At 55.9% G+C, this 25968-nt stretch overlaps 3 protein-coding genes across 5 annotated transcripts in view; all 3 read left to right on the forward strand.

Moving 5' to 3' along the window:
• The first annotated feature begins 470 nt into the window (after positions 1-470).
• On the forward strand, positions 471-2544 carry TMEM141 (transmembrane protein 141). The gene is made up of 5 exons (XM_004048896.3): positions 471-711; positions 998-1064; positions 1234-1317; positions 1538-1645; positions 2106-2544. Exons 1-5 carry the CDS (start codon positions 658-660, stop codon positions 2117-2119), a joined length of 327 nt encoding a protein of 108 aa, XP_004048944.1. The 5' UTR covers positions 471-657; the 3' UTR covers positions 2120-2544.
• A 100-nt stretch (positions 2545-2644) lies between these two features.
• Positions 2645-16802, forward strand: CCDC183 (coiled-coil domain containing 183). Its single transcript, XM_004048897.4, has 14 exons — positions 2645-5880; positions 8510-8631; positions 9121-9198; positions 9409-9576; positions 9794-9898; positions 12078-12200; positions 13579-13704; positions 13839-13893; positions 14424-14524; positions 15145-15305; positions 15571-15736; positions 15821-15931; positions 16034-16130; positions 16636-16802. The coding sequence occupies exons 1-14, from the start codon at positions 5811-5813 to the stop codon at positions 16749-16751; spliced, it is 1599 nt and encodes a 532-aa protein (XP_004048945.2). The 5' UTR covers positions 2645-5810; the 3' UTR covers positions 16752-16802.
• Positions 16803-16944: 142 nt separating this feature from the next.
• Positions 16945-25968, forward strand: part of RABL6 (RAB, member RAS oncogene family like 6) — a 32851-nt gene continuing 23827 nt past the window's right edge. Inside the window, exon 1 of one of the 3 annotated variants that reach the window (XM_004048899.5) lies at positions 16945-17375. In XM_004048899.5, the coding sequence (XP_004048947.3) occupies positions 17246-17375 (130 nt within the window). In that variant the 5' untranslated portion in view covers positions 16945-17245. Of the gene's footprint in view, positions 17376-17431; positions 19044-25968 lie in introns of those variants that run through there. The other 2 variants (XM_055350196.2, XM_055350197.2) reach the window with 2 other exon arrangements.

Consider the following 25968-nt stretch of genomic DNA (forward strand, 5'->3'; position numbering starts at 1 on the left):
GTTACAGAACCACTTTGCTAAACAGTAATTTTATACATCCCCACTCCGTGGTGGCTTATGAGAAATTCAATCCCTGATTGTAGTCCTCAAGCAAAATAACTCTGACAATCATTAGGCCTCTGCAAGTGTGGGAATGAGGCCCGGCCGGGGGGAAGAGCGCAAGCTCTCAGCCACGCCACGCCCGGTGCCCGCCTTCGCCCCGCCCAGTCGTCGCCGGAGGTCACAGGGCCCAAGCTCCCAGAGGCGTGGCCAGGCCCCAGGCCCCACCCCTCTCCCTTCCGCTCTAGCAGGCTCGATCCATGCTGCGCCCCCAATCCAAGGCCCTGGCCCCTCCGCCTGCACCCGGCAGGCCCCGCCTCTTAGAACCCGACACCTCCGCCTGCGCAGGCCCGCTCCCAGGTCCTGTCTCTCAGGCCCCGCCCCCAGGTCGCGTCTCCAAAGTCCCGTCTCTCAGGCCCCGCCCTCAGGCCCCGTCTCCTAGGCCCCGCCCCCTCCGCCTGTTCCAACGCGGACCCGTCCCTAGGCCTCGCCCCCAGATCCGGGCCCCGCTCCTCCGCCCGCAATGCGCAGGCCTGTCCTCTAGGCCACACCCCCCAGGTTCCCGCCCCGCCCTTCCGCCTGCGCCTACGCAGGCCCGCTCCCCGAGCCCTGTCAACCATGGTGAACTTGGGTCTGTCCCGGGTGGACGACGCCGTGGCTGCCAAGCACCCGGTGAGAAGGCCGGTCTGGGACGCGGGCCTCAGACCCCAGAAGCTGACCTGAGCGAGGCGGGGGGCTGGGGCGGGGGGGTGCCCTCGTCAGGGAAGAGTGGCGGAGGCTGGGGGCACTCTCTTGCTAAGGGGCTCAGGGCGTCCGGGTGGGCATAGGGGAGGTGGGACGTGTCCAAGCGCCCAGGGTCTCACTCCTCCACAGCCAGGGTGTGCCCAGAGGAGGGACAGGAGAGGCGGTGAAGGAAGAGGGTAGGGAATAGAGACTTCACCCCCCTCTGCCACCCCAGGGACTCGGGGAGTATGCCGCATGCCAGTCACACGCCTTCATGAAGGGCGTTTTCACCTTCGTCACAGGTAGGCTGCGACCAGGTGTCCTGCGGCTGGGAGAGAACGCACCCTCCTGCCCTGCCCTGGCTCCCCAGCAGGGGGCGCCAAGTCACCTGCCCGCAGGTGCTGGGGGCCTGGCAAGGTGGGCCCTGGCCGTCCCCGGGTACAGGTTGATGGGGACCTCGGCTCTTTGCAGGCACCGGCATGGCCTTTGGCTTGCAGATGTTCATTCAGAGGAAGTTTCCATACCCTTTGCAGTGGAGCCTCCTAGTGGCCGTGGGTGGGTACTCCAGGGCCCCTGCCTGGGCTCTTTGAGGGGTGGGTTTCTGCTAGGGTTGGGGCTGTGGTTCTGCGTCCCTGACTCTGACATGGAGCCCCAGGTCTCGGCGGGAGCCCCACCTGAGCCCACCCACCACGTCTGTCAGGAAGTAGCCTGTGCCCGGTTCTCTTAGCCTGGGAAGCACAGAGGCCCCAGCCCTCTTCCATTTCCTGCTCCACAGTTGCAGGCTCTGTGGTCAGCTACGGGGTGACGAGAGTGGAGTCAGAGAAATGCAACAACCTCTGGCTCTTCCTGGAGACCGGGCAGCTCCCCAAAGACAGGAGCACAGGTGAGAGAGCCTGGGGGTTAGCGAGAAGTGAATGCCACAGCTCCAGCACCCAGAGTTTTGGGCAGCCAAGCCTGGGTGCACCATGCGATAGGCTAGGTAAGGTCCCTCCCTCTGGCCTGGCCTCCTTAGCATGTGACTCCCAGATGGGTTGGAGCTGGGGGTGGGCGCAGTAGACAGATCTTGGAGAGCTCCCTTTGAGGAGAAAGAACCAAGAGGGGCTGGGGTGCCCCTGAGATTGAGAGGAAGGGTGCAGAGTGAAGGGTGTGGCAAGGCCACAGCAGCCACGTGGGCACCCAAGAGGAGTGAGGCTGGACTGAGAAGCCCTGCATTGGACCCAGGCCTGGCCCTCACTGCCTGTTGTCCTTGTTACGGAACCCAGTTTCTGCCATGATAAAATGGGCACAGGGATGCCAAGCCACAATGGATGTGGTTCGAGCTTGTCTCTCTTTGCCTTTTACAGATCAGAGAAGCTAGGAGAGCTCCAGCCGGGGCACAGAGGATTGGGGGCAGGAGGAGTCTGGAACACAGCCTTCATGCCCCCTGACCCCAGGCCGACCCTCCCCACACCCTAGGGTACCCCAGTCGTATCCTCTGTCCGCATGCATGGCCAGGCCTGACAAACACCTGCAGACGGCTGCTGCCCCAACCTGGGACCTGCCCAGGAGGTTGGAGCAGAAAGGGCTCTCCCTGGGGTGGTGGTTCTCCTCTAGGGTACTGGGATGCATGTTCTGCACTGCCAGCAGAGAGGGTGTGTCTGGGGGCCACCACCTATGGGACACGGGGTACAAGGGGCTGGTACACTCTGTCATTTCCTTTCTAGCCCCTGCATCTCCAACAAGTCCAAGGTGACAGCTGGTGCTTGGGGTGTGGGGTTAATAAATGGCTTATCCTTCTCTCCACCCAAGTTTCCACCTGACCAGGTGAAAAACAAATCAGAAGGGTAAGATGATGACAGGTCACATGAAACCTTTATTACCCTACAGTTGATATATGAGGATCACATGCAAGTTATATACTGAGGATGTACAGGGAAGTTCCCAACGCTGAACCCCAGAATTAGACGTTCGCACCAGCCCTGTAGGCCACGTGACACCACCACAGCCTCTCTGTATGGGGGTCTGCCTCTGTAGCACTTGGCATGTAGGGGCAGAGCAAAAGGGGCCAGGCTGGCCAGAGCCTGGCTGCTGGGAGAGGAGGGACTTGTGGGCCACACCCACCTGCCTGTCATTCCCCACTCATCTATTAGCCGAAGTCACTCCCCAGAGGCAGAGCTAGCCTGTTGTAGCCGTGTCTGTGTGGAGGGAAAGCTTCTGAGTGGGCAAGCCTACACAGAGCCCCGAGCCCCAAGAGGAGGAAGAGGTGGAGACCAGACGGAACCTCCACAAGTCCATCATGGTTACAGCTGGCTTCCCCACAGCACCAAAGACCCACAGCATGGGCCCTGCTGCCCCCGACCCAGCTCAGCTCCCATGCCTCACCTTGCCAGGCACTGGAAAGAAAGTTTATTGAGTACCTACTGGGCCTTCAGAGTGACAGGAAGCTCAAGGTGACAGTGGCTTCAGCAAGATGGAGCTTTATTTTTCTGTTTTTTGTGTTGTTGTCGTTGTTGTTTGGAGACAGAGTCTCGCTCTGTCACCCAGGCTGGAGGGCAATGGCGTGATGTCGGCTCACTGCAACTTCCACCTCACCAGTTCAAGCCATTCTCCTGCCTCAGCCTCCCAAGTAGCTGGGATTACAGGCACCCACCACCACGCCTGGCTAATATTTATTTATTTATTTATTTTGAGATGGAGTTTCACTCTTGTTGCCCAGGCTGGAGTGCAGTGGTGCAGTCTCAGCTTGCCACAACCTCTGCTGCCCGGGTTCAAGCGATTCTCCTGCCTCAGCCTCCCGAGTAGCTGGGATTACAGGTATGCGCCACCATGCCCAGCTAATTCTGTATTTTTAGTAGAGACTGGGTTTATCCATGTTGGTCAGGCTGGTCTTGAACTCCCAACCTCAGGTGATCCACCTGCCTCGGCCTCCCAAAGTGCTGGGATTACAGGCGTGAGCCACTGCACCCGGCAATTTTTATATTTTGAGTAGAGACGGGGTTTCACTATGTTGGCCAGGCTGGTCTCAAACTCCTGACCTCATGTGATCTGCCCACCTCAGCCTCCCAAAGTGCTGGGATTATAGGCGTGAGCCGCTGGGCACCGCGCCGGGCTGAGCTTTATTTTTCTTTCATGTAAAAGTCCAAGTGAGTGGTCCAGGGCTGACAGGGAATCAGGGACCAGGCTCCTTTCAGTCTGCTCTCTGCTATAGTGGTCTCTGTTCCCAAATCTGCCTCATGGTCCCAGGCGGCTGCACCAGCTTTGGCCATTGTGTCTTTATCTCATTTAAGAGGCAGGAGAGAGGGCAGCTTGCCTGCCACTGCTGCTCTCACTCTGTTGGCCTGAACGAAGTCATCAGGCGCATCCGGTGCCGGGATGTTCAGGAAGGCAGAGTTGCTCTGGGCAGCCATGCGCCCACTAAAATTCAGGTGTTTTATATCTGAGGAAGAAGGACAGCAGGTAGGCTCTGCCTCAGCTAGATTCCAAGCCTGGCCCCCAAGAACGAGGGGGAGGTGAGCAGACCACACCCTTAGCAGGACATCCCAGCACCCTGAGGGTGAGGCCTGGGTGGGAGGGAGAGAAGGGAGAACCTGGAGTTTGCCTGGACTGGCTTTCCAAAAACAGTGACCAGAAAGGGAAGGGATCTATGTGACAGCACATGGGCAAAGGCCATTGTCAGGCTGGCTTGGGTCCCCTCAAACTCCTGTCCCCCAGGTCCTCTGCATGTCTCTGTATTTGAAGACAGGGGCTTTCCAGAGGTCATTAAGGTAAAATGAGGTCATTGGGGTGTCCTCATAAGAAGAGGAAATTAGGACACAGACACACAGAGGGACGGCCACGTGAGGACACGGAGAAGACAGCATCTGCAAGCCAAGGAGGGGGGCCTCAGGAGACACCAGCCCTGCTGACCCGTGCGTGATCTCAGCCCCCCAGCCTCCAGGCTGCTCTTCACATCTTCCAGTCAGTGGCGCCTTGTCTTTTTGTTTTTTTGTTTTTTGTTTTTTTGAGATGGCGTCTTACTCTGTCATGCAGGCTGGAGTGCAGTGACGCGATCTCAGCTCACTGCAACCTCCACCTCCTGGATTCAAGCAATTCTTCTGCCTCGGCTTCCCAAGTAGCTGGGATTACAGGCGCCCACCACCACACTGGGCTAATTTTTGTATTTTTAGTAGAAACGGGGTTTCACCATGTTGACCAGACTGGTCTGGAACTCCTGACCTCAGGTGACCCATCCACCTCAGCCTCCCAAAGTGCTGGGATTACAGGCGTGAGCCTCCATACCTGGCCAGTGGCACCTTGTTATGGCCGCCTGAGCCTACTAAGGCAAGGCTGGAAAAAAGTACCCCATCTTGTGTGTACCCCATCTCGTGCATACCCCACAGAGTTCCAGGCTGCCTGGTGCTCCAGGCACTCCCCTCTAAGGGAAGGGTGGAGGGGGTGCAGAGATGGAGAACGTACCCCTTCTGGAGTGACACATGAACCCAAGACCCAGTAATTCCCAAAGGAAAGTGGGGGTGAAGCAGAGTGGGCTCCAGACAGCACAGAGAGGTCAGGGACAGAAGTCAGAAGAGATAAGGCGGGGGTGTCCCAAGAGCCAGGTTACCCAGGGCATGGAGTTTGGACTTGGGGCTGGAGGTGGGGGGTGCAGAGGGAGGTCCCGTAAGGCAGTATCAGAATAGTTTTCGGAGGCTCGTCCTGCTGCTTTGTGGAGGATGGCTTGGGGCATGGGGGTGGCCAGGGAGGGAACCCAGTGCAGGTGTGAGCTGCCAGTGCTGCAGACCCATCACAAACCTCCCCTCAAAGCACATCCGCCCGGCAGAGCTCCTAAGCCTCGAGCAGCTGCCAGGAGACTCATTTCAATTAGGACACATGTCTGGAGGCCACCCCAAGGTGGCTGGGGGCAGAGTGGGGCAGGAGGCCCTGCAATTCCAGGGTTGCCCAGGCACTGAGAATCCTGGCTCTCATCATAATGGGCTGAGGTTCTGGGGACAATCTGAGTGGTGGCTCTGAGCAAGCTGAGCCCAGGGAGGCTTTGAGGTACAAAGGGTCCCTCGGGGGGCCTGAGAGCAGCCATGAGGAGGCACAGTGAGACAGATGTGGAAGAGCAGACCCAGGAGCTGAAGACCATCACTCAGCTCCAGGGTGAGCCTGCACCGCCGTGACCAGTCTCCCTTTCCTGTCTGGGGGTTTCTGGGTGCACAACTTTTTGTGGGGAAAAGAGAGATCAGATTGTTACTGTCTATGTAGAAAAGGAAGACATAAGAAACTCCATTTTGATCTGTACTAAGAAAAATTGTTTCTGCTTTGAGATGCTGTTAACCTGTAACTTTAGCCCCAACCCTGTGCTCACAGAAACATGTGCTGTATTGAATCAAAGTTTAATGCATTTAGGGCCGTGCAGGATGTGCTTTGTTAACAATGTGTTTGCAGGCAGTATGCTTGGTAAAAGTCATCGCCATCCTCCATTCTTGATTAACCAGGGACACAGTGCACTGCAGAAAGCCGCAGGGACCTCTGCCCAGGAAAGCCTGGGAATTGTCCAAGGTTTCCCCCCACTGAGATAGCCTGAGATATGGCCTCGTGGGAAGGGAAAGATCTTACCATACCCCAGCCCGACACCAGTAAAGGGTCTGTGCTGAGGAGGAGTAGTGAAAGAGGGAGGCCTCTTTGCAGTTGAGATAAGAGGAAGGCATCTGTCTCCTGCTCGTCCCGGGGAATGGAATGTCTCAGTGTAAAGCCGACCATTCCCATTCCTTCTATTCTAAGATAGGAGAAAACCGCTCTGTGGCTAGAGGCAAGATATGCTGGCAGCAATACTGCTCTGTTACTCTTTGCTACACTAAGATGTTTGTGTAACGTGAAACAAATCTGGCCTACGTGCACATCTGGGCATGGTACCTTTCCTTGAACTTATTCATGATAAAGATTCCTTTGCTCACATGTTTCCCTGCTGACTTTCTCCCCACCTGTTGCCCTGCTACACTCCCCTCACCAAGATAGTAAAAATAATGATCAGTAAATACTGAGGGAACTCAGAGACCAGGGCTGGTGCAGGTCCTCGCATGCTGAGTGTGCCAGTCCCCTGGGCCCACTGTTCTTTCTCTATACTTTGTGTCTTTTTTTTTTTTTTTTATGAGATGGAGTCTTGCTCTGTTGCCCAGACGGGAGTGCAGTGGCGCGATCTCGGCTCACTGCAAGCTCCGCCTCCTGGGTTCACGTCATTCTCCTGCCTCAGCCTCCTAAGTAGCTGGGACTACAGGCACCCACCACCATGCCCGGCTAATTTTTTGTATTTTTAGTAGAGATGCAGTTTCACCGTGTTAGCCAGGATGGTCTCGATCACCTGACCTCGTGATCTGCCCGCATCAGCCTCCCAAAGTGCTGGGATTACAGGCGTGAGCCACCATGCCCAGCCTCTGTGTCTTATTTCTTTTCTCAGTCTTCATCCCACCTGACGAGAAATACCCGCAGGTGTGGAGGGGCAGGCCCCCTTCACTTTTAGGGGATGTTTGTTTGGAGACAGAGTCTTGCTCTGTCACGCAGGCTCGAGTGCAGTGGCATGATCTCGGCTCACTGCAACCTCTACCTCCGGGGTTCAAGCGATTCTCCTGGCTCAGCCTCTTGATTAGTTGGGACATCAGGTGTGCGCCACTACACTCAGCTAATTTTCGTATTTGTATTTTTATTTATTTATTTATTTTGAGACGGAGTCTCGCTCTGTCACCCAGGCTGGAGTGCAATGGTGCAATCTCAGCACACTGCAACCTCCACCTCCCGGGTTCAAGTGATTCTCCTGCCTCAGCCTCCCGAGTAGCTGGGATTACAGGTGCCCACCACCACGCCCAGCTAATTTTTGTATTTTTAGTAGAGACAGGGTTTAACCATCTTGGCCAGGCTGGTCTCAAACTCCTAACCTCAGGTGATCCACCCGCCTCGGCCTCCCAAAGTGCTGGGATTACAGGCGTGAGCCACCGCGCCTGGCTTATTTATTTTTTTGAGACAGAGTCTCATTCTGTCGTCCAGGTGGAGTGCAGTGGTGCAATCTCAGCTCACTGCAACCTCCACCTCCTGGGTTCAAACAATTCTGCCTCAGCCTCCTGAGTAGCTGGGACTACAGGCACACACCACCACACCCAGCTAGTTTTGTATTTTTAGTAGAGATGGGGTTTCACCATGTTGGCCAGGCTGGTCTCGAACTCCTGACCACAGGTGATCCGCCCACTTCGGCCTCCCAAAGTGCTGGGATTACAGGTGTGAGCCACTGCTCCCGGCCTAGGACTTTTAGTTTTAATACAGGGACAATCCAGGACATGGAGGGGAAAACAGACCCCCCTACTGCCCACTCCCTGACAGAGCTGGGAGAAGGGATCAAAGGGACCTGCATGGAGGGACTAAATCGGAGAGAGGGGCTTCAAGGAGACGTGAGCATAAGAGCAACACGGGCCCCAAAGCCAGAATGGACAGGAAAACACCCGCCTGCTTCCATGGGCAGCAAATCTGGATGGGACCACAGGACCCTGCCATCCCTCTCCTTTGCCTCACCCTCCCCACCTGTCCACCTCCCCGCACCTGTCCACTGAGAGCCCTTCAGACAGCTGCTGCTGGGCAGTGGAGCGGTGTCCCCCAGGACAGGGCGGGAGGAGGGATCTTGGCCATGGAGGTGGCATCCCCCTGGACCCTGGGGCCTCCCTGATGCGAGCCTCCCCCGGGGGATTCCAGGCCAGGCCCTTGGCCCAATCCTAGCCACTGTGTCCCCTCCACCTGCCCACAGAGCAGTGTCGGGCACTCCAGATCCAAGGGGTGAAAGAGAATACGGACCAGAACAAGGCCACGCTGGCCCTCCTGCGCAGCAACATCCGCCGCGGGGCCCAGGACTGGGCTTTGGCCAAGAAGGTGCACAAACGCCGCCCCTCCCCTCTGCCTGGAGAGCAAGGCAGGAGCTGAGTACACACACACTCCGAGGGCGGGCACCTCCTCTCCACCCCCACCCCAATCTTTCTGGATCCAGGGGGCATGTGAGGAGGGGCTCTGCTAGGACCTGTGCCCTGGGCTCCAGTCACCCCAGCATCCGGTGGGCAGGTTTCCCACCACCCAACCCGAGGGCTTGGCATCTGTGAGCCCACATCCTGCAGGAGGGGCCCCCTCTGGCTCTCCGGCCAGCTAGGGGACACCCGGGCCCTCCTCTGCATACCCCCCTACCACGTCGCCTCCGAACTTGGATGGCCAGGATGGGGTCCCGCGGCTCTCTGCTCCTCGTAGGAGCAGGGATCTCGCTACTGGGCTAGCGTGGGATACAAGAGGCCCTGGGGAGAATGCCTGGAGGAGCCAGCGGCTGCGGGTGCGCAAAGGGCCCGCTCTAGCTCAGCCGCCGCCGCTCCGCAGTATGACCAGTGGACCATCTCCAAGGCCTGCGGGAAAAACTTGCCTTTGCGACTGGCGCACTGCCGCAGCACCATGGAGGTACAGGCAGGAGGGGCCTCGAGACCCAACCCTCCCCACCCCTGCCAGCACCCCCCCCACTAGATGTTGCGGAGCCGACGAGGGACGGAGCAGGTGCCCAGCCCCAGGTTCCCTGTGGGGTTGCCACGAGCCTCCACCCGCCCGCCTGCTGGCGGGCTCCATGGCGGCCCCCTACGCAACCACGAGTGGGCGGTGCCCTTCCCGACCCAGGTGGTGCGGGAGAAGCTGCGCAAGTGCGTCTTCGACCGCGTGAACATGCACAACCTACTGATCCACCTGGTGCGGCGGCGCGGGCAGAAGCTGGAGAGCATGCAGCTGGAGCTGGCCAGCCTGCGGAGCCAGCCCGACGCCAGCAAGGAGGAGCTGCGGCTGCTGCAGGTGGAGAGGCGGGGCTGGGAGGGCGGGGCGGAGTCCACTGGGGCAAGACTCACGGGAGGGGCGGGGCCACAGGGGGCGGGACTTGCGGGTCCCCTGGGGAGGGCTCACGGGAGGGGGGGGCTAAGAGAGCACGACCCTCTCCGGAGAAAACCCAGCCCCGACACCCTCCGGGCGGCCGGTCCCCACGCCCTCTCACTGCGCCCTCGGTCCGCCCCAGATCATCCGCCAGCTGGAGAACAACATCGAGAAGACAATGATCAAGATCATCACCAGCCAGAACATCCACCTGCTGTATTTGGACCTGCTGGATTATCTGAAGACAGTGAGCCCAGCGGCCCGGGAAGGGCGGGGGTCAGGGGCTGGGATCTGGGAGGGGCGGGAGCGTCCTGGGGCGGAGCCGCCCCGCACCCGCCAAGGAGAGGGAGCTCTGCCTGACCATCGGCTACGCAGGACGCCGAGGCATGTGGAAAACGTTTTTTTAAACTTCATTTTTGGCTATTCCAAAAAAGCATATCGTGGGGTATATCAGAATTCTTCGGACTTTCTTGCACGTATTAAATGATTTGGTATTGTTTGTATCTTGCCTGTCATTTTCTCATTGCCTGGGCCTCTGAGAGTCAGACAGGTCCTGCACCCTCAGAAAGTCCTTGCACCTTTGAGGGTCCGCTGGGCCTGTAAGCAGGGCTTGCTGCCGTCCCAGCCAGCCCACCCGCCCTGCTCCCTGCAGACGAGGCCAAAGACAGCCAGCAGTCCGATTGTGAGGGAAGACCCCCTTCATGGGAGGCTGAGCACCGCCCCTCGGGCTGCCACAAAGCAGAACGTACTCCAGATGGGCTGTAGATAGGGAGGGAGAGCACAGCAGGTGCTAAGAGGAGCAACCTGTGGATGGGGCGGGGAGCCAGCTGCAAACACCCTCACCCTAAGACTGGGCAAAGGGGAGCTCTGGGGAGCCATGCTTCGGGAAGGTGACAGCATGGAAGTGCAGTTTAGGAGGAGAGTGGTGGACGGGGGCTGCATCGCAGCTCTTTCCTGCTGCGGTCCCAGCCCAGGTGGCTCTCAGCACCGTCCTCTGCTTGTCCCTCTTGCCTTGGCCCCTGGTCCTATTGGCTCACCTGGAAGCCCTGCCCCTCTATCCTTCCTGGGCCCACCCCTCTCCCCACCCCTGTCCATGCCCCTCCTTCGCCTGGGTTCTTTCTGTCCCCCTGGTAGCGCCTTCTTCTGTTTAGAACATACACACTTAAAAAACAATTATTCCCGGCCTGGGCATGGTGGCTCACGCCTGTAATCCCAGCACTTTGGGAGGCCAAGGCAGGCGGATCACTTGAGGTCAGGAGTTCTAGACCAGCCTGGCCAACATGGTGAAACTTCATCTCTACTAAAAATACAAAAAGTAGCCTGGCATGGTGGTGCGTGCCTGTAATCCCAGCTACTCGGGAGGCTGAGGCACGAGAATCACTTGAACCCAGAAGGCGGAGGTTGCTGCAAGCCGAGATCGTACCATTGCGCTCCAGCCTGGGTGATAGAGTGAGATTCAGTCTCAGAACAAAGGAAAAAACAAACAATAATTCCCATAGTCATCCATATTTTTAAAAATGAAGATTCTACACTTGTAGTTTTGTTTTTTTGTTTGTTTTGTTTTTTGAGATGGAGTTTCACACTGTTGCCCCAGCTGGTGTGCAGTGGTGAGATCTCCTGGGCTCACTGCAACCTCCGCCTCCCGGGTTCAAGCGATTCTCCTGCCTCAGCCTCCCGAATAGCTAGAATTACAGGCGCCCACTACCACACCCGGCTGATTTTTTTGTATTTTTAGTAGAGACAGGGTTTCACTATGTTGGCCAGGCTGGTCTCTAACTCCTGACCTCATGAGCTGCCTGCCTCTGGCCTCCCAGTGTTGGGATTACAGGCGTGAGCCACCGCACCTGGCCTATACTTGTAGTTACTAAAAACAAACCACTATAGCAAAGCTATCCTGAGCACGTATGTACCTGGTTCTGGGCTAAATAATTCCTTTTACACTCTCAATTCATCGTGATGGCAACCTTCTGAACAAGCCATCATCTTACAAATGGGGACACTGAGAGAGATTAAGTAACTTTCCCAATGTCACACAGCTAAGCTAGCTGGTCAGAAGCTGCCTTGGCCTTGAATCCTGACTCTCTGACCCCAAGCCTATGTCTTGAGCCCCTCTGTTTCACTTCAAAGCAGAGCCGTCCCCAAACCTCCCCGGGTTTCAGTCAGCCTTTTCTGCAGAGCATTTCATCACAAACTCAGTCTCTCTGGGTTGTTGGACCCTAGGTGGTGAAAGAGTCCACCAGGCCAGCACTGTCCACTCCCTGTGAAACACCTTTCATCAGCGTTGTGCCCAGCGGGGAGTGGGGGAGGTGGCTGGGGCCACAGAGCAGAACCTATCACTGTTCTCAGGGCTCTTAGTCGGGGGATAAAAGCTCGGGGCAACTGCAGCCCACTCTGTAGGGGCCACAAGAGAACCCCATTCAACACAGGTGCTGGCAGGATACCCCATCGAGCTGGACAAGCTGCAGAACCTCGTGGTCAACTACTGCTCAGAGCTGTCGGATATGAAGATCATGTCCCAAGATGCCATGATGATCACAGATGAGGTCAAGGTGAGCTCAGGGCCGAGGGCTGGGGGCCCTCCAGGGCCAGCCCTCTTGGATCTTCAGATGAGGTCAAGGTGAGCTCAGGGCCCAGGGCTGGGGGCCCTCCAGGGCCGGCTCTCTTGGATCTTCAGATGAGGTCAAGGTGAGCTCAGGGCCCAGGGCCAGGGGCCCTCCAGGGCTGGCTCTCTTGTGTCTTCCTGGCCAGGGTCTCTCAGAAGACCCCCATGCCCACACTGCCTACAATCCCCGGAAGGATCCAGTGGCCAGCCCGGCCAGCCTGCTCTGCTCACCCACTGGACAGAGCGGGTCCCATCCAGCACAGGAGCCATGAAGTAGAGGAGAGGGAGAGAACTGGCCGGGCCAGGGCGGGGGTCACCTATTCACCCAGTCTGTGCCAAGGTCCCTGCAAGGCTCTGGGGATACAGCAGGGACCAGGACAGGCAGACCCTGTCCTCCTGAAGTGGGTGGCACTCAGCCAGTGGTCCATGAAGAAATGCCACACAGCCCCTGAGCCAGCTCGGCAGAAACAGGTGGGGTGGCAGATGGCTTTCCAGGAAGACAGTGCTTGAGCTGGGCTGAGGGAGTGAACCCGCAAAGGTCAGGTGTGGCCAGGGCTAGGGAGGAGGAGGTACAACTTGGGAAAAGGCCCTGGGCCGGGAGGGGCGTGATACGTGGAGCAGCATGTGGCCAGGGCAGTGGAGGCTGCAGAGGCACAGGCCCCAGGAGTCCACGGAGGCGGCTGGGCTGGGGGCCCAAGGACTGACCTGGAGCCCTGGGAGGAGGTGGAGGAAAGATGTGACCAGGTCTGTGCTTCAGAAAGGGTGTACTCAGGCTGCAGGGACTGGAAGGTGCCAGGGCAGAAGCGCTGATCACCTGGGCATGCCCGGGGTGGAGAAGGGGTGGCCAGGAGCGACGGAGCTGAGAACTCCTCAAGAGGCAACCCCACTAAGCGCTGGCAACGAGAGTGGCGAGGGTGAGAGCAGTGTCTGGGGTGCGTGAGCAGGGGTTGGCAGATGACGGTTTTAGCTGCCCAAGGGCACACTGGAAGAGGCCAGGTTTTGGGGAAGAGGATGAATCTGTCTTCAGGCAGGCTGAATGCACTTCCGTGAGTTCTAGGTGGACCTAGCCAGGAGGCAGCTGGGGGCCAGGGGCTGGAGGGCAGCAGAGCATCTGGGCTGACACATGCTCTGAGGCATGGGCAAGGAGGGCCGTGAGCTGAGGGGCCACGGGCACAAGTGGTTTAGGAAAAGGGTGTGGCCATTGGCCGGGGATGCAGTTCCAAAGTCTAGTAAGGTGAGCATGGCCAACTGCCCGCTGGCTTTACTGCCATTAGGGGCCTTGTTGAGACAGCTCCCCAACCCTGTGCCCACCCACGTGTCCCCAGAGGAACATGAGGCAAAGGGAGGCGTCCTTCATCGAGGAGCGCCGGGCAAGGGAGAACTGGCTCAACCAGCAGAAGAAGCTGATTGACAAGATCCACACGAAGGAGACCAGCGAGAAGTACCGCCGGGTAAGCCCCAGGCCAGGGCCTGGCTGGCTGCCCATCCCCATGACAGCTGGGTGGACACAGGCTCAGGGCCACCACTCGGGGCCCACTCCCTGCAAAGGATGTCTCATCCCTTCCCCACCCCCACCTCCCATCAGGGCCAGATGGACTTGGACTTCCCCTCGAACCTGATGAGCACGGAGACCCTGAAATGTAAGCACTCAGCTCCCCACCTGCCCCCAGCCAGGGTCCCAGGGAGAGGTTGGCACTGAGTCGGGCCAACGGATCAAGTCACCCTGAGGCCAGGTGTGACATGTGGTCACCAGGGTGAAGGGAAGGACAGGTCCCTGCCTCTCCCTCCGGAGGCTGAGAGCCTGTAGCCAAATGTGGCCTCAGAGATGCTGGCCCCAGCACCGAAGGGCCCTGCACCAAGGGCCCAGTCCCCAGTGACTCTGCAGAGGATGAGCATCCTGACCCCTAAGCTGCCTCTGAGAAGCACCACCGGGCCCACAGTGCTGCGCCACTCACTCCGGGTCCACCTCTGCTCTGGGGCTGCCTGGGGCATCCCTGCAGGGCTGGGCTGAGGAGGGAGCAGGTGGGGGGGGGGCAGGCATCTCTGAAGGATGCCTGTGTCTTGGGTGGCCTCCCCAGCAGCTGGGCAGGTACAGAGGTGTCTGACAGCCTTACACAGAGCCCCTGAGCCATCCCTGCATGCTGACTGCCCCTCCCCTCTGCTCTGCCAGTGAGGAGAAAAGAGACCTCCACAGCAGAAATGGAATACCAGGCGGGCGTCACTGCTGTGGTGGAGAAGGTCAAGAGTGCTGTAAGGTGCTCTCACGTCTGGGTAATGCCCCTGGCGCTCCCAGAGAATGGCAGGAGGGTGGCTGAGCCTCTCACGTCTGGGTAATGCTCCCTGGCACTCCCGGAGCATGGCAGGAGGGTGGCTGAGCTGGGCTGGGGTCTGAGGCGCTCTGAAATGGACACACAAAGTGGCAACTCCCTCGGCTGCCCCAAATCCTTTTATCTTAATCCCATCCGCGTATCTGCGTTTATTATTATTAGGCCTTGAGCTCCCAACCACTGCCCTGACACAAGCTTGTCCACTGTCAGACAAGTGACTCAAGTGACACAACGTCCTTCAGTGATGATCTCCTTATCTCTACATGGGGTTATCTACCCTCTCTGCCTGCCATTAGGGTCGTGTGCAATGACATCCACAAAGCGCTTCACCCCTGCTAAGTGTGGTGGCACACACCTGTGGTCCCAGCTACTCAGGAAGCTGAGGTGGGAGGATCGCTTGAGTCTGGGAGGTTGAGGCTGCAGTGAGCTGTGATCGCACTTGTGAATGAGCACAGAGAAAGTGCACTAGCCTCTAGGAGGGGCCCAGAAGAAACAAGTTCTGTGAAGCCCCCTCTGCCCACCTTCCCGGCCCACACCTGCTTCTCTCTCCCCCGGACTGGCCAGGACATCGCTAGCCGCTTCCTGGCCCAGAGGAACACGGAGGAGAACCTGGAGCTGCAGATGGAGGACTGTGAGGAGCGGCGGGTGCAGCTGAAGGCCCTGGTGAAGCAGCTGGAGCTGGAGGAGGCCGTGCTCAAGTTCCGCCAGAAGCCTAGCTCCATCAGGTGCCCCGGGCTTCCGGGGCTGCGGGCCACCCACCCCAGTCTCCCGAAGGCCCCGGGCTGCAGCCAGGCTGGGAGCTGGGAGTGTACCCACTGCCAACAAGCCTGTGTGTCCCACAGAAGGGCCAGGGGACTCCACTTGCACACACCTGAGCTTCCGAGTCCCTGATTCTGGCACAGCACCCAACCCAGGACTGGGCTCCTGGGTGGCGCACCATGACTCTCGGGCCTGTGCCCCTCACTGCTGTGTCCCTATTGCCTTCTGCAGCTCCAAGTCCATTGAGAAGATGACAGACATGCTAAAAGAGGAAGAAGAGAGGCTCCAGCTGGCGCACAGCAACATGACCAAGGGCCAGGAGCTGCTGCTGACCATCCAGATGGGCATCGACAACCTCTATGTCCGGCTGATGGGCATTACCTTGCCTGCGACCCAGGTACCGGGAGTGAGGCTGAGCTGCCACACACCAGGTCCCTGGGCAGGGCCAGAGGGGAGATGAGACCCTCCTCCCGGTCTACAGAGAGAAGTGGTGCTCTCCGACACCCTCGATTTGAACAGCAAGCTGGCGTACTGCGAGGGGAAGCTCACGTACCTGGCTGACAGAGTGCAGATGGTGTCCAGGACCGAGGAGGTAGCCCCGGGCTGGGAGGAACCTGCACAGCCCACGTCCCCTCAAAGCTGACAGGCTCCCGTTCAGAGTGTCTGCACGGCTGAAGGGGGCTTTGCCCTGCAGGGCGACACAAAGGTGAGGGACACTCTGGAGTCCTCGACTCTGATGGAGAAGTACAACACCAGGATCAGCTTTGAGGACCGGGAGGAGGATATGATCGGTACAGGCCCCGGAACTGGGGCCCGGGCTGCAGGCGGGTGGCTGGAACAGAGGTCGGGGTGGCGCCGGCTCCCATCCCACCGGGACATCCTGGAGGGACAGCGGGGCTACAGGGTGCATCAGTTGTACCTGCAGGACTTTAATTGATGGAGGTGACTTAGTGATGCCATGGGGAGGCTAAAGCTACTGAAATACCTTGTTAATTTCTCCGAAAGGAGGAGGCATGCCATGCCAGACAGGCCCGGAGGAGAGGCACCAGGGCTGGAGCAGGGAGGAGCGCGGGGAAGGCCTGGGCCGGAGCTTCCACTGGGGGTTCTGCGGGAAAGGCTAGGCAGGGCAGCGTGAGCCGCTGCGAATGGGCTGGGCTGAGTCCTCCCGGCACGCTGGGGCTGTCCCCGGGGCAAGGCACCTGGCCCGGGTCGGTGGAGGGCGGGAGCGAGAGGCGGGTCGGGCGGCTGCGCCTAGGTGGGCTAGCCCCGTGTGCGAGCCGCCGCCTCCGCCCGCAGACACCTTCCAGTTCGCCGACATGGACCACAGCTACGTCCCTTCGCGCGCCGAGATCAAGAGGCAGGCGCAGCGGCTAATCGAGGGGAAGCTCAAGGCGGCCAAGAAAAAGAAGTAGCCCTGCCGCCCCGCTCCCTGCTTTGCTACACAAATAAACATTTATCCAAGACTGCTGCGGACGCTGGGGCGACCGGGGTCTCGGAGAGGAGCACGGGACACGCAGGATCGGGGGAGGTTCTGCGTAAGGAGGCAGCCCGGGCCGGGAACTGCGCGCCAGAACCGCGTGCGCATGCGCCGACCGCGCGCGCCGCGCCCCCACGGCCCTCGCGGCGCCCCGTAGCCGCGTGCCCCTCCCGTCCCGCCGAGCCGGCGCCAAGATGGCGGCGCTGACGCCTGGAGAGCGGCCGCGGGGGCCGGAGCGGAGCAGCCGCGGCTGAGGTTCCCGAGTCGCCGCTCGGGACTGCGCTCCGCCGCCGGAACCCCGGCCTCTGGCCGCGCCGGCTCCGGCCTCCGGGGAGGCCGGGGCCGCCGGGACATGGTGCCAGTCGCACCCCTTCCCCGCCGCCGCTGAGCTCGCCGGCCGCGCCCGGGCTGGGACGTCCGAGCGGGAAGATGTTTTCCGCCCTGAAGAAGCTGGTGGGGTCGGACCAGGCCCCGGGCCGGGACAAGAACATCCCCGCCGGGCTGCAGTCCATGAACCAGGCGTTGCAGAGGCGCTTCGCCAAGGGGGTGCAGTACAACAGTGAGTGCGGCGGGCCGGGGGGGCGCGGGAGCGCCGCGCGGGTCTCCGAGCCCAGGCCTCGGGCGCCGCGCGGTGGTGGGTGTCGGTCTCGCCTGCTTGCCGGTTGTGGGGTGCGCTGGGCCCGCCGGGCGCTCCGGGAGCGGGGGCACGGGCCAGGGGACGCGAGGAGAGGCCAGGCCAGGGCCGGGTCCTCGCGGCCCCCGAGCCGCGGGTCGTTTCCCAGCCGCACTCGTCTGCCGCGTGTCGCTCCCGCCGCGCTGTGCAGTGGAGCGGGTCGGCGGCGGCGGGGTTGGCCCGGCTGCCCGGCCCGGGGGTGATTACATAATGCCAAGCAGGGCCCGCCGGCCCGGGGCGCCGCGCCCCCGACGCTCCACGGTGCCCAGCCCCGGGCACCACTCACCTGCAGGAGGTGCGGGGAACCCAGCCGGCCTTGGCGCTTTCAGCGGGATTTTTCTTTGTTGACTTCCTACTGAGTTTGAAGACAGAATATTAGCTACGCCACACATTCTCGCCTTTTTTTTTTAAGAAGCGTTTGTAAGAGACGTATCTAGAAAAGCTCCAGAAGGCACGGGCTGACTTGCGACTGTAGGAGACATCCCATTTCTCGTAGGAAGGAGGAGTCATTTACGGACTCCTGAGTGCCTGGGACGCTCCATTCGTTTGTTATAAATTGTGTAAATTGTCCTCGACCTCTTATGAGTTTTTCCATCTTGCGGGCTCTTTCCCATTAGTTTTTGAAAGCTTTTATGTGGTTCCCTGTTTTGACATTGCTTCCCTCTTAGCCATTTCCGTATGTTTCTATGAGGTTTTAGGACGCTACGCCTATCCAGTTTTTTGGTCACTTTAAGGGGAGCCTTAGAGTCTCCGTGATATTTCCATGGTAATGTAGAATTTTAAGAACTAATGATCAGAAAGACTCTTGTGCAGGTTTAAAAGCAAGTTCATGAATTCGCCTGCCGTGTGCACGGAGAGAGGCCGTAGTTCCTGGGGCTGGAGCTAGTCCAGGAGGACAGTGAAGATGTCGCCTTTCTTAGTCCCCCGGCCTGTGAGCAAGAGGAAGCTGCAGACCACTCGGGCCACCCTCACCCAGACACCTTTAGCAGTAAGCAAGATAAAACAACTTCTTAAAGATAAGTCTGAGCATCTAGGTATGAAAGTTGGTGTCCGGGCCGGGCACGGTGGCTCATGCCTGTAATCCCAGCACTCTGGGAGGCCAAGGCGGGCAGATCACGAGGTCAGGAGTTCGAGACCAGCCTGGCCAACATAGTGAAACACCGTCTCTACTAAAAGTACGAAAAAAAAATTTGAAAAAAAAATTTAAAAAAAAGAAAGCTGATGTCCGAACCAAGGGCCGTATTGGCCTTTCTTATACTCTAGAACATACGACGACAAAGAAGATTTTGATGAAGTTCAAATTAGAGTCAGAGTGCTCATCAGAAAGAAAGCGCAGCCAACACGTTTAGGAACAGAAACGGATTATGTTGAAGACAAATAATTCACTGCGTTTGTGTTCAGTAACCCAAGCATCAAAGGAACTTGTGGCTGGGGAGAAGGCTTGACTATTTGAAATCTCAGGACTCCTCTGTCCAGGAGCTCCCAGACTCCCGTGGAAGCCTGGGGGCTCGCTGAAGTCACGTGACTGGAACGTGCTTAATGCGTGGCTGTCTGGTAAGGAAAATAAAGTGGTGCATTTTGAATAAAAATAAAAGCTGATTTTAAATGTGTTATAATTGAAACTTTATACATAGCTGGCATTCGGAGAAGAGAATTTTGAGTCAAAATAACTGAGTTTACGCCAGTTTTTAGACTCTGCATTTGGATCCTTTATTTAATTTTATTGCTTACAGTATTGGCTAAGCTCAGTATTAGTCCCTGGGAAATCAGGCCTGGACCTGGAAACTGTTCACCTTCTGAAAAGGCTCTCCGAGGGTCCTGGGCGAGGTCCACCTCATGCACCAGGACCACCCCTGTGTGGTCCTGGGCGAGTGTGACTAAAAAGGGCAATGGGGTCCTTCCAGAGGAGAAAAGCCAGTCTCCGGTACTTGGAGAACAGGTTATGATCTCCTAGAACTGAATGAAAGGTGGTGAGACAGAGAGAAATTTGGATTTGTACCTAAATTACATTTTAGAAAGATGTTATCTTTATAGTTGAATAACATGCAATTTTAAAACTTTTGAGTTTCTGTGTTAGAATAGAAAGTTTCTAGTATTTCTTTTCTTTTCTTTTTTTTTTTTTGAGACAGAGTTTTGCGTTTCACTGTGTCGCCCAGGCTGGAGTGCAGTGGCGTGATCTCGGCTCACTGCAAGCTCCTCCTCCCGGGTTCACACCATTCTCCTGCTTCAGCCTCCCGAGTAGCTGGGGCTACAGGCACCGGCCACCACGCCCGGCTAATTTTTTGTATTTTTAGTAGAGGCGGGATTTCACCGTGTTAGCCAGGATGGTCTCAATCTCCTGACCTCGTGATCTGCCCACCTCAGCCTCTCAAAGTGCTGGGATTACAGGCGTGAGCCACCATGCCCGGCTTTCTGGTATTTATTTTCTCAAATATTTTACATAGCGTAACAGACCAGCAGTGTGATCAAGACAGAGTCGAGGGTTTTGGGGGTGAGAGTTTCTGGGAACTGCTGCGGGTTTCCACGAGTCTGGGCTCTCCTCCTGGGCATTTGCTCGGAGTTGCTAGTGGTCCCGGCAGACGTGTGGGACGCCCATTGGTTTTAGAATAAAAACTCGAATGAGACATTGGACCATAGTGGATGAAAAAGTCAAACTCTGTCAAATATTTGAAGAGATTTATTTTTGAGCTGAATATGAGTGACCATGGCCCGTGACACAGCCCTCAGGTGACCCTGAGGACATGTGCCCAAGGTGGAGGGCACAGCTTGGTTTTATACATTTTAGACATGAGACAGTAATCAAATACATTTTAAGATATATGTTGATTTGGTCCACAAAGGCGGGACAACTTGAAGTGGGGGCTTCCAGGTCAGAGGTAGTTTTAAAAAATTGTGTTTTTTTGCCGGGCGCGGTGGCTCACGCCTGTAATCTCAGCACATTGAGAGGCCGAGGCAGGCGGACAACCTGAGGTCAGGAGTTCAAGAGCAGCCTGGCCAACATGTCGAAACCCCGTCTCTACTAAAACTATAAAAATTAACCGGGTGTGATGGTGGGTGCCTGTAATCCCAGCTACTCAGGAGGCTGAGGCAGGAGAATCGCTTGAGCCCAAGTGGCAGAAGTTACAGTGAGCTGAGATTGTGCCACTGCACTCCAGCCTGGGTGACAGAGTCAGACCCTGTCTCAAAAAAAAAAAAAAAAAAATTGCACCACCACTACCAGCTAATTTTGGTATTTTTTAGAGAGACAGGGTTTCACCACGTTGCCCAGCTGGGCTCAAACCCCTCTACTCAAGTAGTCCAAACCCCTTGGCCTCCCAAAGTGCTGGGATTACAGGCGTGAGCCACCGCGCCTGGCCAGATTATGTTTCTTATCAGACTTAAAGTCAGTGTTGATGTTAAATGCTGGTGAGCTTTTCCTGAGTTCTAGAAGGGAGGAGGCCACAATGAGGCCTGTCTGACTCCCCTCTTCCCATAATGGCCTGAACCAGTCTTTCAGATGAAATTTGGATGGCCCTGGCCTAGAAGAGGAAGTCCATTCAGATGGTTGGCAGGCCTTGGGATTTTAATTTTGATTTACACAATTTTGAAATTATTTGCTTATAAAATTATTAGGAAGATTATTTGAAATTATTTGGAACAAAGATTGTTGCCTGAGTTAGTCTGTCCCTTTCTACTGTGACTGGACACAAAATATCAGTTGTATTTGGTGCAGAATTTTTCTGTGGAGTTGCTCCTGAGTGAGCATTATTGTGCAGCTCTGATACTGGCCTGGCCCAGGAGCTCGGACAACCAGAGTCCTCTCTGAGTAGACACTGGTGCGAATTTAGAAATGGGACTTAGCAGGCCGGGCACGGTTGCTCACACCTGTAATCCCAGCACTTTGGGAGGCTGAAGTGGGCGGATTACATGAGGTCAGGAGTTCAAGACCAACCTGGCCAACATGATGAAATTCATCTCTACTAAAAATACGAAAATTAGCCAGGTGTGGTGGTGTATGCCTGTAATCCCAGCTATTCGGGAGGCTGAGGCAGGAGAATCGCTTGAACCCGGGAGGCAGAGGTTGCCGTGAGCCGAGATCACACCACTGCGCTCCAGCCTGGGCGACAGAGTGAGACTTCATCTTAAAAAAAAAAAGAAAAGAAAGAAAAGTTTATATGAATATCGAGTCAAAACCAACAAGGAAGGTATTACCCTTGAAATGTTGTCTATACGAATTTCCAAGGAGACCACAGGACTGTAGACTGTCTTGGAATGTCCTCAGAGAGCTCTGTCATTGATCAGGTAACAGAATAAAAACCCCAGCGTTCTTTCTTTCAAATGGGAGAGGGAAAGACAAAGGGACAGAAGCCGTTCAAACTTTGTCGTCTTTCCTTGTGGCTTGTGGTCACCTCTGCCTCCCCAGAAGCTGCCTCGCCCACCAAAGCCTTCCTGGCTTCTGCCACCACCTCATCCTCCAAAGCTTCCTCTATCTCCATCACAACCCCAAAGCCACCTTCGCCCTTAGGTTTGGCCCAGTCCAAGTTACCTTTGTTTCCCTCAATTTCACCATCTTCCGCGGCCTCCTTGGCGCCTTTGGCATCCTCTTCACTGTTGCCATCTACAGAGCCAAAGCCTTTGGGGCACCCGGTTTCCTGGTTGGTGACTACCCTTGCCCAACAAAGCCGTCGAATGACTAAAGCCTCTTCGGTGGTGTCCTCAGACAGGCCTTTGACAGACAGTTTTAGATGGCTGGCTCCTGGCATCAGGTGGTCCTTGCAACTCCAACCTGATTGCCCTGCCCCCAGTTTCCCTTTTATTACAGGAATTTAAAGCTGCTTTATCATCTTCAAATGAAGCGAACTGTAAGTGCATGCACACCCTTTAGATTTGCCATTTTGGTTCTGGGGCACTTTGATAAAAGTTGCCTTGTCTCAGATTCTTTCTGAAGAGTTTCTTCTGTTGCACTGTAGGAGATGTTGCTTAAACCAGAGTTTTTGATTTACCCCTCCAAGTGGTCTCTCTAGTCTTGATTTAGACCTTTCTCTCCATGATAGTGCAGGGAAATAGATCGGCCGTCGATCTCTGTTCGCTGCGTTTCTTCAGAAGTTTTCTCTGCATTAGCTTCTGTCTTAACCTCAATATAAGCAGTCCGTTTACTCTTCCCATCCTTGCTGACTAATCTGATCTCCACAGCATCTTCAAACACTTTTTTTTGTTTTTTGAGCCAGAGTCTCGCTCTGTCGCCCAGGCTGGAGTGCAGTGGCCGCGATCTCAGCTCACTGCAAGCTCTGCCTCCCAAGTTCGCGCCATTCTCCTGCCTCAGCCTCCCGAGTAGCTGGGACTACAGGCACCCGTCACCACGCCCAGCTAATTTTTTGTATTTTTAGTAGAGACGGGGTTTCACCGTGTTAGCCAGGATGGTCTCGATCTCCTGATCTCGTGATCCGCCCGCCTCGGCCTCCCAAAGTGCTGGGATTACAGGCGTGAGCCACTGCGCCCCTGCGCCCAGCCAAAACACTTGTAATTCATCCTGAGTGACTTTGTAAGGGAGATTTGTAGCCAAAAGTATTCTCACATCTTGCTCTTTCTTACTGTCTTTTCCTTTTGGTTTCTCTAGTTTAATTTCATTGCCAAAGTCTTTCAAACCAGCGAGTTCCAAGGCTCTTTCCAGGTCTTCAGCAGCTTGAAAATCCACATAGTCAGATTTCCTTGTCATACCCATTCTGACATCCACAACAGCAAGATCATTTTTAGCAAAAATATCATGGATACTAGTTTTTGTTTTTCTTTCTTTTTTGAGACAGGGTCTTGTGCTCTGTTACCCAGGCTGGAATGCAGTGGTGCTCACTGCAGCTTCCACCTCCCAGGTTCAAGTGATTCTCCTGCCTCAGCCTCCCCAGTAGCTGGGACTACAGGCACGCACCACTACGCCTGGCTAATTTTTGTATTTTTAGTAGAGACAGGGTTTCATTATGTTGGCCAGGCTGGTCTCAAACTCCAGACCTTGTGATCTGTCCACCTCAGCCTCCCAAAGTGCTGGGATTACAGGCGTGAGCCACCAGGCCTGGCCCATGGATACTAGTTTTTAACTCAGGAGCAGACTTGTTAAAGTTCAGGTTTCCAACAAAGATTGAAAGACGTTCCAGCCTGGCCAACATGGTGAAACCCCGTCTCTACTAAAAATACAAAAATTAGCCGGGTGGTAGTGGTACACACCTGTAATCCCAGCTACTCAGGAGGCTGAAGCAGGAGAATCACTTGAGCCTGGGAGGTGAAGGTTGCAGTGAGCCAAGACTGCGGCACTGCAGTCCAACCTGGGCGAGAGAGTGAGACCCTGTCTTAAAAAAAAAAAAAAAGGGGCAGTTGGTTCTGTGCTTCTCACTCTCCACTTTCTGTTTCTTGGCTTCAGAAGCTGCTGTTTGGTCATTTCCTTCATTCTCCAGGTGCTTCTTTGACAGACCTTCCTCCTCCTCTTCGTCGTCTTCATCACTTCATCCTCTTCATTATGGTCACCCTCATCCTTGTCCTCATCATCGTCTTCATCTTCATTCCCAGCCATCCTCTTGGCTTTCCCAGGAACAGCATGTGTAGAAGCTTTCTTTCCTTTGGCTGGTGTTGTTTCCACAGGTGCTGCTTCAGAGCCATCTTCCTCAGCATCGTCCTCATCCCCTGAGGCAGGGGCACCCGCTGCTGCCTTCATCACTGCTGGTTCAGAGTCATCCTCCTCCTCATCGCTGTCTTCCTTCTTGGCATTCTTGCCGTTCTTTGCCCCCTTGGCTGGGGTGCCCCTTCTTGCCAGGAGCTGCTGCCAGTGCTTTGCCTGGTATGGCTCCCTTCTTGGCAGGTGTGGCGACTGCTTTGCCTGGAGTGACAGTTGCTTTCTTGGTGGGTGTGGCACCTGCAGCCTTTTTTGTTGGGGAAACTGTCACCTTCTTGGCTGGGGTTGCAGCAGCCTTCTTGCCTTTCTCCTGAGGTGTGACAGTCTCTTCTCCACAGCTGTCATCTACTTCATCTTCTGACATTTCTTCATCTTCACTTCCTCCTGCCTCCTTTGGGGGAGCAGCCATTTTCTTGGGGTCACCTTGGTTTTTACCTGCCTCAACACCAAGTAGTCTGAAGCCGCTGAGGATGGGAAATCTTTGCAGGGTGCAGAGTGGGAGAGGAGCAAGGTGTGGCTGACACCAGCTGCAGCACAGGCTGTCAGGGTGGAGAGGTGGCTGGGCCCTTGTAATGGGCCCAGGAGATGCTGCTGGCACTGTGAGAGGGCCTGGTTAGGAGTTAAACCTTCATGCATCTGAGATAAATCATAAGCTCTTCTTGGTATGAAAATGTAAGAAAATTATTCCATATTTTGCAGGAAAGCTGCAGGAATGTGAAGGAGTTAAATTGAATCAGGGTAAGAAAGGCTCAGGGCCTCAAATAGAGCTCTGTGTTTTCTGCATTGTATCTTCTAAAAGAAGCTTAGAACAGAGGTCGTGTTCACATCCCGTTTAGTAAAAGAGCAGGTTTACCATGAGGTTAAGTACAGGTAAGTACAGGGCTTCTTAGCGTTTCTTGGATGAATCCTAAAGGTTTTCCAGGAGAATCACTTAGCTTATTGCAGCCAACATTTAAGATTCTGAAGTTAAGCAGAAAAAAAGAAAACAAAACCCAAGATCAAGGGACCAGCAGGAGAAAAAAAAGATTCTGAAATTGATTTTATTTATTTATTTATTTATTTGATATAGGGTCTTGCTCTTTCGCCTGAACTGGAGTGCAGTGGTGCAGTCTTGACTCACTGCAGCCTTTACCTCCCTGGCTCAAGCAATCTTCCCACCTCAGCCTCCTGAGTAGCTGGGACTACAGGTGCACGCCACCATGCCTGGCTGAGTTTTGTAATTTTTGTAGAGACTGTTTCACCATGTTGCCCAGGCTGGTCTCAAACTCCTGGGCCCAAGCGATCCATCTGCCTTGGCCTCCCAAAGTGCTGGCATTACAGGAGAGAGCCACTGCGACCAGCCTAACTTTTTAACTTAAAAGTAGAGGTTAAGTTGGGCATGGTGCCTCACTCCTGTAATCCCAGCACTTTGGGAGGCCGAGGTGGGTGGATCACTTGAGGTCAGGAGTTTGAGACCAGCCTGGCCAACATGGCAAAACCCTGTCTCTACTAAAAATAACAAAAATTAGCTGGGTGTGGTGGGCACATGCCTGTAATCCCAGCTACTCAGGAGTTGGAGGCAGGAGAATTGCTTGAGCCTGGGAGGTGGAGGTTGCAGTGGGTTGAGATCGCGCCACTGCACTCCAGCCTGGGTGACAGAGTGAGACTCCGTCTCAAAAAAAAAAAGGGCGGGGGGGTTAATTTTTTAAAATAATTAAATCAGATTATTTTACTTGCCTTATTTCTGATGTTACAGGATTTCTTGTAATTAGCTTTTTTAAAAAAGAGTTTGTGGCCATATAGTAGGTGTGTATATGGGTAATTAGCTTTTAAAAGGAGTAAATTTCATTTCAAGGGAGAGAA

The sequence above is a fragment of the Gorilla gorilla genome, chromosome 13 (assembly GCF_029281585.2).
Source record: "Gorilla gorilla gorilla isolate KB3781 chromosome 13, NHGRI_mGorGor1-v2.1_pri, whole genome shotgun sequence".
NCBI classification, from domain to species: domain Eukaryota; kingdom Metazoa; phylum Chordata; class Mammalia; order Primates; family Hominidae; genus Gorilla; species Gorilla gorilla.